Source organism: Cajanus cajan, chromosome 2 (genome assembly GCF_000230855.2).
Source record: "Cajanus cajan strain Asha chromosome 2, NIPB_CcT2T_4, whole genome shotgun sequence".
NCBI lineage: Eukaryota > Viridiplantae > Streptophyta > Magnoliopsida > Fabales > Fabaceae > Cajanus > Cajanus cajan.
In genome coordinates this window covers 66,951,033-66,966,562 of record NC_138518.1, presented here as the reverse complement: position 1 = coordinate 66,966,562, position 15,530 = coordinate 66,951,033, and the positions used below count along the sequence as shown (strand labels likewise).

General features: G+C 29.1%; 2 protein-coding genes across 2 annotated transcripts; one reads left to right on the top strand and one right to left on the bottom strand.

The window, feature by feature from the left end:
* Positions 1-4,291: 4,291 nt before the first annotated feature.
* Positions 4,292-10,546, top strand: LOC145955147 (protein FAR1-RELATED SEQUENCE 5-like). The gene is made up of 3 exons (XM_083069856.1): positions 4,292-4,318; positions 4,465-6,918; positions 7,011-10,546. Exons 1-3 carry the CDS (start codon positions 4,292-4,294, stop codon positions 7,200-7,202), a joined length of 2,673 nt encoding a protein of 890 aa, XP_082925982.1. The 3' UTR covers positions 7,203-10,546.
* A 3,230-nt stretch (positions 10,547-13,776) lies between these two features.
* Positions 13,777-14,859, bottom strand: LOC145955146 (F-box/kelch-repeat protein At3g23880-like). Its single transcript, XM_083069855.1, has one exon. The coding sequence runs from the start codon at positions 14,857-14,859 to the stop codon at positions 13,777-13,779; it is 1,083 nt and encodes a 360-aa protein (XP_082925981.1).
* Positions 14,860-15,530: the final 671 nt, after the last annotated feature.

Below are 15,530 nucleotides of genomic sequence, written 5' to 3'. Positions count from 1 at the left end.
CCAATGGACAAATAATCACAAGTTATGAGCGAGAAAGTGTTTTGGCATAATTTTTACACTAGAATTAAATCACTTATTCTTCGATAACTCTTTGATACCTGTATTTACAAAGTCCACTTAAGTGTCTATTAAGGATGTTATACGAGAATAATTTTGGTGCTAACTTAGCTTTTAAGAGCTTGGGAGGACCTTCACGTTAATATAATAAGGGTTTGCCTCAAAACAAGTAGTACAGTTTAGGGAATAATCTTTGTTCCATCGAAAAGGTGTTACCAACATTTGGCATTGACATTATTATATTTGACACTCTTTTTTTCTTGTTGCTTTTTTTTTTTTTTTTTTTTACTTTCCTCGTAAGAAACATTATTTTTTTTTCACCAGAAATTGTATTTATATTTTAACATTTTCATTAAATGCAAGGATGTTTATTCGTTATAGCAAATCAATGAAATACTTTTAAAGTTTCAATATCATAAAATATACATATATAATGTGTTGAGGAAACAAATCCAGACAAATTTAGGCTTACTATTATGAAATTCATTAATGTGTCTCTTATTTATGTCATTTTGTAAAATATTTCATGAGTATTTTGATAAATATTTTGAAAATTAGATCAATTGAATCAATCTAACTATTGATAAGTAAGTTATAGGTTAAACTCACGTATTATTAATTAAATTATATGATCTAATTTCTATTATTTTTTTAAAATATTAATGTCACATATATTTTATACTTATAAAATATAATCAATTTTATACCATATCTTAAAAAGCTCACAAAAAAATTATAGTCAATAAAATACTTACCAAACAACCAAATTACAAATTGATATTAAACTGCATGAATTAACATATAATTTTAAAATAAGAACATATCATATGAATTATTTAAGTCAACTATATACAACAAAACATGTTAGTTTAGTAAATAGTTTAGTGATTACTAAGGTGATTAAATAATCACAACTAAAAAAATATTATATAATTTGTCAACTTTTATTATGTTTTATTTAAATAATATTTTTAAATTAATAAATCATTTTGATCTTGACTTCCCTTAAAATAAAATAAAAATTGATCTTGACTCGCTAACATGATGATTAAACTAATTAACCGGTTAGGGTTTTGATTCCTACTATGACAACTTTTACTACGTTTTATTATAAAAAAAATAAATAAAAAAAAACTTTCAAATTGATGAACTAATTTAACCTTCGCTCGTCAACTTGATGGTTCAATTAACTAATCGAGCAAATTATGGTTTAAATGTTTTTTACTCGTTTTTAAAGATCATTTTATGGACGCTAAATAGTTCGGATTATTAAGTTCAATTTTCTTTTTCACTTATGGATACAAATGACTGTACATTTTCTTCAATATTGGGCGTAAAAAGTACATCCGAGCAATTTGGTTAAGTTATAAAAAAAGAAAAAAAAAATCTTTATTATCGTCCAGACTTGACAACTTTTTAGGATTTGGATTCTTTAGTTCAACACATTTTATAGTGAAAATAACACTAACTAATGCGTCTCATGTTTGATATATTCATCAGATTTTATTAGATTAGATAATTAATTATTATTATTAATTCAGTTTGATTAATCTGATTAAAATCTCGTTAAGAATTAATCACTTCGATTGTAATTGGATCAATATAAAATGCCCAACTTAATCCAATGACCAAAACTAACTCATTAAATTGTTATTGAATTGGGTTGGGTTACGTGGGTGAATCTCAACTTACTTACATTCCATTATTATGTTTGAAAAAAATTAGTTATTGAAAAATATTTACTTTTTTTATTCATTGAAATTGAATTCAGTATAAAAGACTTTACTCTAACTCACACCTTACTCAATCATTTAAGTTTGAATAAAAATATTTTTTTTTATAATTTTTCTATAAAATACATCGATTTGTATAAATTTAGATCCACCAACTATCTTTTATTTTATTTTTAATCACATAAATTACAATAATAATAACAAATTTTAAACTTAAGACCTTATGCATATTACCTTAACATCTATTACTAGACCAACCTTAATGGTTCAGCTTCTATCTTTTATCAATCAAGTTTATACCTACAAAAATATTAAAAAAAATATTATTCTCAGATATATCTATTTTCCTTACATTTATCATGGTGCGTTGTTATTTTAATTTTTTTATATTATCAATATATGCTATTGAGATAAGAGATTAAATGTATGAATTATTAAATACAAATATTAGCATTCAACACAATAAAATTATTTAATGTTTTAGTAAGTTCTAAAAAATTAATAATAAATATTACTTTATTCATTAATATATATATTTTTTAATAATAAGATATAATTCATTTTCATTGAATAAAGTTCAGTAAAGGTAGAGTAATATCTTTAATCACGTCTCCATACTTAGTCAATAATCAAATTTTAATTATTAGTTAAAAAATACAAGTGTCAAATAATTTGTACTATTAATTTTTAGTATATTGGTAAAACAATTGTTTAATATATGTTGTTAAGCTTTTTAAAAGTTACCTTTTCGCCCTATCTTTTTGTTTATATATATATACCAATCTAGAAAAACTCAAAAAAAAATTTCGTCACAAATTCAAATCTCAACTTATATTTTAATTTTTAATAGAACATGTTAAAAATATTTCAATTATTAAAACATATCACATATTTAAAACATATTAACTCCTCTTAGATTCATTTGATGATTTTGTTCTTATAAATCGTGTTAACTCTCATGTTTTTTTTACCTAATCTACATTGTAATGTTTTTAAATAATTAATGGGTACCAACAAGTTATTCGTCTATGTGGGATTAAATTCGATTTTTTTAAGTAAGGTTTCGCGCTGAAATCTTGTTTATGAAAAAAATATGATTGGAAAGAGAAATATGACTAAAGATGATTAGTGAGGTTCCTTAACAGATATTAAACACCAACAAAATTGATAAATATTTTGTACTAATAGTATGATTAAAAAAATTTAATAAAGTTAATGTAACACAAAAAGGAATGTTAGTGTAATATTTTTCAAACAAGTGTTTAAAACATAAGAATAACAAATAATAAATCTTGGATTAAAATAAATGATTTAGATAAAAAAATTTATAAATAAAATTATCACGCATCACCATTATCATGATTTTTTATATCATTTTTATCGTCATAACCATTATTTTAACCATTATTATCATTACTTCTATCATTATATTTTTATTAATCTATATAATATTATTATTTATTTGAGATGTAAAATTAAACACATTTAAATATTTCAATAACCATGCGAGTTATGACTTTATTGATCATAAACATAGATAATTAATCGTATACAATTAAAGTTTGTTATTTTTAACCACGTGCGAAAGAAATTAATCATGTTTACACATACAATTAACCATATTTATGTGGATTTTGGGTATAAAATGTCGGAATACGTCAATCTTTTTTCGTGAGGAAAAAACAATACATTTTCATAAAAATTTCAAAAAACTAGTTAAATGAAAAGATAATAAATACTAAAGATAGGTTACCTGTCCGGATAATTTTAAGAATAGAATAAATAAGTAAGAAGATGATTTATTTTTCACTAAAAAAAATGGATAATTCATTTTAAAAATATTTAGCGAGTAGCTTGAAAGTGGAATCACAAAAAGTTTACAGGTGAAGTCTCTGATAGTGAAGTTTAGTAAGTCGTCCATCCGTGCAGCATGTTTAGGAATTAGGATGACCGTAGATATAATATTAAATTATTGAACGGTTGAGATTATGATGTAATGAGGAAAATTGAAGAATTGCATAGTCGTCCTTGTAATGTTTATATTTGCCCGTGTTTGGTATGTTTATGAAGGGTTATGTTGTTTTTCAGGGTTTTGCATGATCAGTTGATTTGCGATCCGGTTATTGTGTCGTATTTGTTGTAGGAGTTCCGATTAGCAGGTGCGATAGGCGGCGGTGTGAGTTTGTGGAGAGCATCTTCGTAGTGGTCTTCCGGGGGCGTATCCTTTGTTGTTGGCGGAAGTCGGCAAGCGGTGCGAACATTTTTTAGGTTTAACAGGTGAGGAATCGATTTGTTTATTTTTTAAAGGTAAATTGTCGCGTACCAAAGGAAGCCGTTTTGCAGGTTTACGTGATTTGTTTAATTTGCATTTGATTTGATATGTATGTGCAATTTTGTTGATACATCTGTTGCTGGTGTGTACAGTTAATAGAGAGATTAACTGGTGCGGAAGTGTTTTCAGGTTCATACATTGATTTATTGGTTGTAAACGTGAAAGTAGAATGGAGTTTGAGAATTGGAGTATAGAGGTAAATGACATTTGTGTGATGTTTAGGGTTGCGTCCTTTAATATTGCGTTGTGTCATGTGTGTCATAACTGTGATGATGTATGTGGATATTGTTTTTAACTTTGTTATGGTCATAAAAGGTTTAATTGAGGATTAAAATTGTTTAGGTCCCAGTAGATAATTGTGAAAGCATAAGTGAAGGAGTAGAAAACATTGAAGGCATAAATGAAGGAGTATATAATTTTCAAGGAATAAATGAAGGAGAAGATAATATAAATGAGGATGAGGTTGAGGATGAGGATGAGGATGAGGATGAGGATGAGGATGAGGATGAGGATGAGGAAGATGAGAATTTGGTTATTGATTTACAGGAGAATTGTGAAGAAGAAGTGGAAAATGTTGTTAATGAAGGAAGATCTGAGGTTTTTGACAGTGAAAACGGGGTGATAGTTTCTACTTTGGATGATATTTTTAATTTAGATTTGCATTTAAGTCCCTATGAACTCAGGAATGTTGAATTTGTAAGTGTTGAGATGACTTACTTATTTTATTACTGGTTTGCAAGAGTTAATGGATTTGCTGCAAGAAAGAGCAAGATTTTGAGAAATATTAAGGGGGAAAAATTACAACAAACATTTGTTTGTTTCAAGGAAGGATTTAGAGATAAGCGGCGTATGAACATACAGAATCGAAAGCGAAAGGAAACACCGGTGACAAGGTGCGGATGTGAAGCAAAACTAAGAGTGCATATTGATAGCACATGTGGACTATGGTACATTACATATTTTGTGGATGATCACAACCATAGTTTTTTGGAAGATAAGTATTGTAGAATGTTAGCTTCTCATAGAGATATGAGTGAGTTAGATATTATGCAGTTGAATAAAATGAGAAAAGTTGGCATAAGTAGTCCTCATATTTATGGGTCACTTGCAGATCAGCCTGGAGGTTATGAGAGACTTTCTTTTTGTAAAAAGGACATATACAATCAAATTGGAAGGCAAAGAAGGTTGCAAGGTTTGGATTCAAAATGTGCGTTGGAATTTTTGAATGGTTTAAAACGCAATGATCCTGTAATGTATGTTGGTCACACTGTTGATGAGGAAAACAGATTGCAGCATTTGTTCTGGTGTGATGGCATGATGCAGATGGATTATGAAGTTTTTGGTGATGTGTTAGCTTTTGATGCAACATATGGGAAAAATAAGTATTTATGTCCTGTAGTTGTATTTTCTGGTGTTAATCATCACAATCATACGATAGTATTTGGGAGTGCTATTGTTTCAAATGAAAGTGAAGAAACATATATTTGGGTACTTGAGCAATTTGCAGAAGCCATGAAAGGAAAGTCACCAATATCTATTATCACTGATGGTGATGTTGCAATGAAAAATGCCATAAGAAAGGTGTTTCGTAATTCAAACCATAGGTTGTGTGCATGGCACTTATTAAGAAATGCGACAACTAACATTAAGAAGCCAGCATTTACAAAGGATTTAAGAAAATGCATGTTGGGTGAGTATGAAATTGGTGAATTTCGAAAGAAGTGGTCTGAAATGTTGAACAAGTTTGAGTTGCATGATCATCCTTGGGTTATAGAGTTATTTGAAAAGAGGAAGATGTGGTGTACAGCTTATATTAGAGGGGCTTTCTTTGCTGGTTTTAGGGCAACTTCTCGGTGTGAAGGATTACATTCTGAGTTGAAAAAATATATTCATCCGAAGATTAATCTGACAGAGTTTGTTCAACAATTTAATCGTCTTGTGAGTTATATGCGTCATAGGGAAGTTGAAGCTGACTTTGCATCAATTCATGGTGATCCTGTTCCAGAAACAGATTTTCATAACCTTGAGGTATCGGGGGCAAAGTGTTATACGAAAGAAATATTCAAATTATTTCGTGATCAGCTTCATAGTTCATGTTTGATGAGGGTCATTGGTTGCAAGCAGACATTTGGTTGTTGTATATACATAGTGAGAAAATATGAAATGATGCATAAAGAATGGCATGTGTCATATCAATCAAGACCGTGTGATTTGAAGTGTTCGTGCTTAAGAATGGAATCAGTCGGCATTCCATGTGATCATATACTTGCAGTGTTGGTTCATCTGAATGTATCAGAGTTACCAAAATGTTTGGTGTTAAAAAGGTGGACTAAGTTGGCGAAGGATGAAGTGAAGGGCAATGTTAGTACACATAGGTGGGACTCTGAGAAAGATGCCAGATACTTGTCATTAATGGAGTATTTTAAAGAGCTTAGTACTTTGGCATGTGAAACATATGATGATTATGTTGATAAAAGGGATAAAGTTGTAAATGAATTAGTTGAAATAAGAGGTAAAAAAGGTCATGAATCCGAAGAAGGCAATGCATTGGGTGATGAATCCAGTGTAGTTATAAGAAATCCTGCCATTGCTAGAAGTAAAGGAAGGTCTGTTGTTGAAGGTTCATGGGGCAAAAGTAGGAAATCAAAAAAGAGTATTAAGTGTAGTTTGTGTAAACAAATAGGTCATAACATGAGAACCTGTCGAAGACAACAAAATTTGGATGATATGGAACAAAGCACAGGTGGAATGAGTTGTGAATTTGAAGAAAGTTATGTAGCTTACCAAAATGAAGAGGTAACGAATATAAGTTATATTAAAATTATGTATTTGTTTTATAAACAGAGTTAAATGTGATGTGTGTAATGTTGTCATTGTTGGGATTGTAGGAAGATGAATACATTGAAGATTTGTTTGACAAATGCGATGAATTTGATAATGGTGTTGCTGAGATGTCTGTTTCACAGTCAGGATCAATATATAGTTATGAAGTGTCGTTATCTCCAGCATTCAGTGATGCAGGTAATGTTTATGAATTAGTAAGTGAAGTCTGTTATTGTAGCTGTATGAGGAGTAGTTAGTTAAATTTTATTGTATTACTATGATGTTATAGTATTTTACTTGTGTATGTGTAATATTGCAATTAATGAATTGCTGATAATTGATATTAATTTTGATTTGCAGGTTTTATATACAATTGATGACGGATGCAGTAGAATGGAAATCCATGAATTGACATAGTTTGGATTGAACATTTAGATGAATGTGATGTTTGTTGGTTATTTATGGAGGAGTTTTATTTTATATTGTTTTTAATTGAAGTTGGTAAATATTATGCAGTAATGAAATTATGATAGATCAGTTGATGTAGTTTGGATGGAAAATTAAAGATGGAATACCGTTATGTTGTTTATTTTTGCAGCAATTGTATTTTGTAATATGATTAGTTCAATTGATAAAAGATATAATTAATATTTTGATGATTTGTAATTAAGAAAAATATGAACATACAATATGCATTAAAATAATGTATGTTGATAGAAGAAAAAAAATAATTTATTAGTTAGATTTAATTTATAATTTTACTATAATAGAAAAAACAAAGGGCTGGTTGTTTTATACACTAACAAAGGAGTTGATTATTAATAATAAATTAGTAAATTATTGAATTTATTGAATGAATTTCGGGTTTCGTTTAGGGTTGGTTAATGGTTTAATTTGAATAGGTAATAATTGGTATTTAATCACGTTAAATGTTATATGATGAGCATTTTTTGTAAGTGTCATTTTTGAACTTGTTCTCGGTTATAGGAGTATAATAAGAATTGTATTTTGATTGCAATGAAATGGAGTCATTAGTAGAAATTTAATGAGGCTTCTGTATTGAACTTTTGTGTTACTGTAATTTAAAAATACATATTTTGTAATATGAAACTATAATATTTATATATTATGAAAATATTGGGTTGCGATTGAGGTAGGTGTTGTATATGACGTGGAAAGTATAATCCCAAATTTGGGGTTTATTCCTGAAATTATACGGTGAAAATTAAAGTAAAAAATAAAATCATGCAACGGAGTAATAATACAAAAAACGATATAAAAAAATTGTTAGAAAATAAAAAGTGTAAATAAAAAAAAATTAATTTATTAATAAAGAAACCTTTGTTATTGTGGAGGTGTATCGGTGTGTGGTGTTTAGGGCAAAGAGAACGAAATATATATTTGGGCAGCATAGAAGGAAAGTAAATATTTTCATGCAAGTAATAATTAAACACATAAAAATATAATAATGGATGACAATATTAAAGTACCAGTATCAAAAAAATAAATTACAAAATATAAAATGTTGAGTTCTAAATTTGAAGTAGCAGTAGTTCCCGTAAAGCCGGGCATGGTGAGAATCAAGCTTTCTGAACATTTAAAACTAAATAATTGGGGTCATTCATTTTTTCAATTTTCAACATTTGGTGTTGGTTGTATCCTTGTCGCTTAATCAGGTGACCCCATTCTTTGCCGACGTAAAACTCGTTCTTGTTTCGCTTTGTAGACTTTGTGATGTCAGACTTGACCATATTTCCTTGCTCATCAATCAACACACAAATTTTGTACTTGTTAACGTTCCAGACATGAACAAATTTTACTGGAAAATACTGCAATGAGTAATAGTTGTTGGTCATAAATGTTAATATTGCTTTATAAATAAAAAAAATAGAATTCATTTTATTGCTCACCAATGGCTGTCGTCCGGTTGAACCGGCTTTTGTCAGCGTGGGAAACCAGGTCATTGGATGTTTTTCAAGTTGGGTGGCAGGATGTGTTTCAATTTGGGTTGCTGGAATGGTTTGATCATTGTCAACTAAATCTTGATTTTGAATTTCAGGTTGCATAACTTGCACAGTATCGATGCTGAGAAAATAAAAACGTTTAATTTAGTAGTACAAATATTAATAAAAATAATAATACATTGGGGTTTATGTGTATGTAAACTTTACCCGATATCTGTTGAAGTGTTGTTGGTTTCTTTTTTCAACTGAGGATAACATATTTCCTCCTCAGCAAGATTATAAATACGCATATCAAAAATGTTAGTGTCATTGTAGTAGAACTCAACAATGTGTGTGGATGTCAGACCATAGAAATTTAGAATTTGTTTTACACCATAAAACATGCCAATAGTTTGACCTAAATTTTTCAAATTAACTTTAAAGGTGTTCCCGTTTGGGTCTCTTATGATGCACTCTCCTACTTTTATCTTACCATTCCAGTGTTTGTAAAACTGAGCATTTAAAAATATCCGATCCTAACAATCACAAAAGAATTCAACCAACGATCAGTATGATTATTAATACTTTATAATAGTATTAAACCATTTATATGGAATTCGAAAGAAAAAATATAAAACAAGTTAACCTTATTCGGTGATAACTCAGATCTGAAGTGTTTCAGTATGTTATCCATTTCAGAAATCATAAGAGTGTCCATTTTCTGCATTTGAATGTTTTAATTTAATATAGAACAACATGCAACAAAGACAATACATGGGACGAAGAAAAGAGTTTTAAAATCAATGATTTTGGTTATGATAACAGTAATAATAATGATAAAAAACACAAGGTTTGTTAAATATTTCATGATATTCGTTATAGTATAAAACCGAAAGTTACTGAAAGGTAAAACAACATACATTTAAGTGTCCTGAATATTTATGTGTTAAGAGAGAAATGTGAATAAAATCAACTAAAAATATAAATTTGTCGAATGCAAATAGAATCATACCAGTACATGCTGTTTAGGGTTGCAAAAAGGGAAGGCGTTGATTTTGGGTGAAACCCATGAAATGTTCAATGGATATTAGGGTTTTGGCAGACGGAAGAGGAAGAAGATGAATACTTGATTTTAGGGTTTAAAAGAAAAAATTATATACATTTAAAACCCAAAGTTAGTGAAAGGTAAAACAACATTTAGGGTATAAGTTTCCTGAATATTTATGTGTTAAGACATAAATTTGAATAAAATTAAGTAAAAACAAATTTTTTTTTTAATGAAATAGAAGCATACCAGTAGATGCTGTTTAGCGTTGCGAAATGGAAAGGCGGTGATTTTGGGTGAATCCGTTGAAATGTTGAATGGATATTACGATTTTGGCAGATGGAAGACGAAGAAGATGAATACTAGATTTTTGGAATGGTGTGTAACTGTGTATGAAGAAAAAATAATTTTCTGAAACGTGTAATTATTCTCTTTGATCGTGCGTTTCGGAGTTGGAACTTGGAAGTATAAATGCTTACGTGTATCAATGGAAACCAAATGAAGGGTCACATGTGTTTAGGGTTTAACGTTCCCATTAGTTACCGAAACCGTGGCATATATATCTATATATTTTATTTTATTATCAAATTTGTTAAGTGTTTAAATTTTTTTTTTATATATGTTAAATTTCATCTTAATGTACGATGTGTTATAAATAAATATTTTCTTAATATGTTTCAAGTTTATTTCAGTCTTAATTATTGATTTTATAATATTATTAATTTATTTAATTACATTATTCATTATTTTCCTTTTTCTAATTGATTAAATTTTGTTTTTTGAATTTTTTTTTTAAATTTATTAAAAATTGTGTTTTTAAAATTTTAATAGGCATTGTTTGGTTTCACGTTCCCATCTGTGTTAATGTTGGTTACCGCTTTATATAAAAACAAATTTCGTCATAAAGTAATAATTAATAACTTTGATTATATAAATTATTTAATAAATGTTTTGTTCAAATTGCGTACAACTGCTTATTTTATGTATGCACCTGTTTATATACATTTATCTTTTGTTTTATATTTTAAGTATATTTGTAGATAATTTATTTTTAAAATGTTGTATAAGAAATGAAAAGTTAAAATTTTATTGTACATTTGTACATCTCGCATGGTAATAATTACAAACAAACTAATTTTTAGCACAATGGCCGATGAAAATTGTTACATAATATATGTTGTCACATTTGACAATTTAGTCATTATTAGTATATATATAAAACCTTAAACATATTTTTAAAAACATCAGCAACCAATTATGATATAAATTAAAAAATAATATTGTATACAAAAATAAAGCTGTTTTAAATTACGCAATAAGTTAAGAAAATTTTAAAAGTAGCGTGCCATTTGTGATAATTATTAATAGGGATAGTAATAAAAAAAACAAGATTGTCATCATACAAAAAACCATGTCATCATACAGAACCAGTTAAATTAAGTGAAAGAGTTCTAAAAGAAGCATAAAATGAGAAGGCCAAGTCAGGCTTTGTTAACTTGTAGGATCAGGAAGTTGAAGTTTTGAACTTTTTCAATCTTAAGTCTTATGCCTGTGTTGTATCGTTGGCCTTTAATAAGCTGCCCCCATTCCTTCCCAACATAAAACTCCCTTTTGTTTCGCTGTGTTGATGTTTTTTTAATGTCAGCTTCAATCATGTCTCCATGTTCGTTGATTAAGACACACAAATTGTATTTGTGAATGCCCCAAACATGAAAGTATTTGACCGGAAAATACTGAAATTCAATTATACACATCATTATGTATATTGATTAATGAAATAAAATTGTTTGTTAATTTTAAAATAATGATGTAATTCCATACCAAAGGTTGTCTTCCACTTGCTGCAGATTTGGTTATAGTGTGAAACCAAGGAACAGGATGTCTTGGCATATGATCTGTTGGAAAAGGCAATTGTACAAGTTGTTCTTCACGTGGTGGTGAATCACCCTCCGTTAAATCTATAATCTCATTGTCAGGGTGGAGAACTGGGACATTAACGTTGCTGAGATAATTAAAAGTGCATATTAATTATAAAATAAATAAATAAATAAATAATTAACATATTAAACTTAATGAACTATAGGTTCGCAATTATATGTACCTTGTAGAACTCTGGCCAATTTCGTTTTTAATTTTAGGATAGGATATTTCCTCTTCAGCAGCAGTAAAGATCCGCAAGTTAAATTCGTTTGACCCCTTGTACCAAAACTCAGCAATATGTTTTTCTTTTATCCCATAAAAAGCAATCATGTCATTTACCCCTTTGTTAAAGATACCAACAGTTTTACATAAATTTTTCAGGTAAACCTTGAAGGAGTTTCCTTGAGGGTCTGTAATGAGACACTCCCCTGGTTCAATTTTACAGATCCAGTATTTGTAAAATTGACCATTTAAATGGATGCGACCCTAAACAAAAAACAAAACAAAAATATGGAAGAACATAAGTTGTTAATAGCATTGAATTTTGTTATTTTATTTTATTTAACATAAAATAAGTTTACCTTATTTGGGTAAACGTCAGATCTGAAGTGTGTTGGTGGGTTTTGGTCATCAGCGTCGTTAAAATAATCCATTATATGTCTTCAACAGGAAGAAAGACAAGTAAATTGAAGGGTTTATTTCCAGCATCCAATATAAACCCTAAACCGTAGACATAAAAATAGATAATGTAAAAAAGAATATATGCAATGTATGAAATGATCATTAAGGATACATGCAATGAAGAACAATGGGTTTTTTATTTTGTATTACAGAATACAGACGAAGAACAGTGATATGAACGAATTTAACATGTAAAATTTTGATTTTTATATTAACTGAAGTATGAAAATCATTAAGCCGTAAAATAAAGGATTTTTTGCCTAAACAACCATAATGAAATGAAGATGATGAAGTTAACTAACCAACGATTTTGAAGTTTTTGAGATGACTGTGGCAACAATATGATTTTTCGGAGAAGATGAAAGGGGGTTGCTGTTGCTGTCTTGTATTTCTTGAGAGAGTGATAAAGTGACCGATTGTATTCGGCCCACGATTTTTGTTTGGAACGTTAAGAGTTGCGGTACTGGGCAATTAATGATTGTACATTGAGAAAATCAAAACCACAGGTGTGTACCTTACCGTATAATAATGTCTTTGGTATTCCCAAACCATCTCCCGTGGTTAATATTTATTACATTATATTATTATAATTAAACAATAGGATTTTAATTTTTCATGAATGTAATCAAACTTTAACAATAACAGTTAACAAAATTGGAGATAAAAGGAGACAAAAACCCTAAACCAAATTTATTAATTATGAAGATGAAGCAGTAACAAAGTTTGGAATAATAACATTTAACAAAATTGGAGATTAAAGGAGAAAAAATTATAACAAAGTTTTGATATTTTGATTTTCGAGTGCACTTAAGTGAGTTAAAAACTAAATTCAATTTACAGTAGTTGAAATTATTAGCTTTTGATGCTACGTTCGTGTATTGGAATTTGAATTGCATACGTGTATGTCTGAAAAGCAACCGAATGGTCTGTGTTTAATGAGTTTAGGGTTTAATTCCATGAATAAGGCATTTTGTTAGCTACTTATTTTTTTTAAAAATGTGTTAGATCATATGATCAGTTTTAAAGTATTGAATAAGCCATTTTTTTTAAGTTGTTCGTTGAAACTGCACTGAAAAAATCAGATATAAAATGTATAATATCAAATATTATATTTATATAATTGAATATATAGTCAAGAAATTGGATTTCATAATATGTTTAATAAATTAATACATGATATTAAAGATTATACTACATCAAATAATGTAACAAAAGCATAAAAATAATAAAATTACATTAAACTTAGGTTGAAAGCAATGTCTCTTCACACACTATCATCTCGTGCTCACATTCTGTGACATGGCCAAAATTCCTATATTGTAATGTCTCATCTATTGCATTCCATGTTGCCAAAAGTCCCGTTTGATTGTTGACAAATAAAATAGAATCATCTGAAGAACAAGCCGGCAACATAAATCCTGGAAAGTCATTACTGACTTCCATAGATGTCAACTTAGTCCAAGAAGTGTCCACACCATATTCTTTCATTTCCCATATGTCGACCATGTAGTCCCAGTTTTCATCTCTCATGACAGTACAAAATGCCAAACAATCTCTTATATTTCTCAAACAACAAAGAGTATAGTCCTGTAATTTAACTTCCGTTGGAATATTTAGTTGATAAAATTTTGACTCAATCAAATTATAAGCCAAAATAACATCAACATTGGTTTCCCAGTTTGAAGTAATCCAGTGAAGACAATCGCCAAAATACACACCGATACTTCCCTGATGAACAGAAATACAAGGATAGGTAATTCTCAAAAGGGACTCATCTTCGAAATCCCTCCATGAAGCACCATTCACAGAATAGACGAGAGCGCGATGAGACGGATCACATTTACTAAGATAAATTTGAACCACAACATAATTGTCTTCAGATGGGTCATAACCAAATCCATAGTAGTTGAGACCAAAATAATCACCACAGATTTTCATAGTAGGTGGATATGCAAAAAAACAACGAGTAAACCCGGTTGACGGATTCCAAATGAAGAAGTATGTAGGAAGCCAAATAAGTATCATGCCCCTGCATGTACCCATAATTTTCATGTATGCATTGGAGTAGGTCATTGGGTATGGAACAATGCAACTTGCATCTGCAGCAAGAAGAGGCTTGCTTGCGTCTACGGATAGTACTTCAGTTAAGAAACATGAAAAGAACATTACCTTTTTAGTGATTTTGGATTCTTTGTAGTGCCTTTTTGCGAAGTCCGATCGGGCAAACAAAGAAAACCAAAGTTTACACACCGCTTTGGCTCTACACACTGATTTAACGGGTGCTCGAACAAAACTTTCAACTATTAAGTCCGTTGGGAGTTCCATTTTTGAGGATGATGTTTACTGTAGATAATTACCGTACACTCTGTGTTCTGCAGTAAAGCAATGATGACTAACAAATCCCTTTGGTCATATTTATACCAAAAATGACATATACGAAGAGTTATATGTATACTAGAAGTTGCATCCCCATATACCCCACATCTGTTCCCAATAACTGGACCTCCCTTCGGTCCCACGTCCGTACATTACAACCGTTAATTTTAATTTGCATCATTTTTATTTAATTTTAATGACTCGTTTATTTTAAGTGAATTTAACTGGATCAGGTTCATTCCTTTGCGTAATTAAAGTCGCATATTTGAATTTAACTACTTTACAATTTTTAATAAATGAATTAACAAATACAAAATTAATTATATGTACTGTATACTTCATATTAATATACTTTATCTGTATGTGTGTAAATACTAACAAAATGTGTTTTATATTTAAATACATTATTTTCTGTATATATTTAAAGGAAGTCATATTATATGTAGTTTATATTTAAAATTATTAATTAAAGTTTACGTGTATGTGTTTAAGGGGGTTAAATATGACTTTTATATTTAATTAAAGTAAGTCATATTATATGTACTTTAATTATATTTAACATTAATAGAGTTTAGGTATGTTTGTGTAAGGAGAAAAATATGAATACACTATGCTAGTTA

What these genes read in the sequence shown, in the direction of transcription:
- LOC145955146 (XM_083069855.1), bottom strand. Translation starts at nt 14,859, where the DNA reads ATGGAACTCCCAACGGACTTAATAGTTGAAAGTTTTGTTCGAGCACCC.
- LOC145955147 (XM_083069856.1), top strand. Translation starts at nt 4,292, where the DNA reads ATGGAGTTTGAGAATTGGAGTATAGAG. An exon ending in TTGAGAATTGGAGTATAGAG is followed by an intron (nt 4,319 to 4,464) that starts GTAAATGACATT and finishes AAAATTGTTTAG; the next exon opens with GTCCCAGTAGATAATTGTGA. An exon ending in TAGCTTACCAAAATGAAGAG is followed by an intron (nt 6,919 to 7,010) that starts GTAACGAATATA and finishes TTGGGATTGTAG; the next exon opens with GAAGATGAATACATTGAAGA.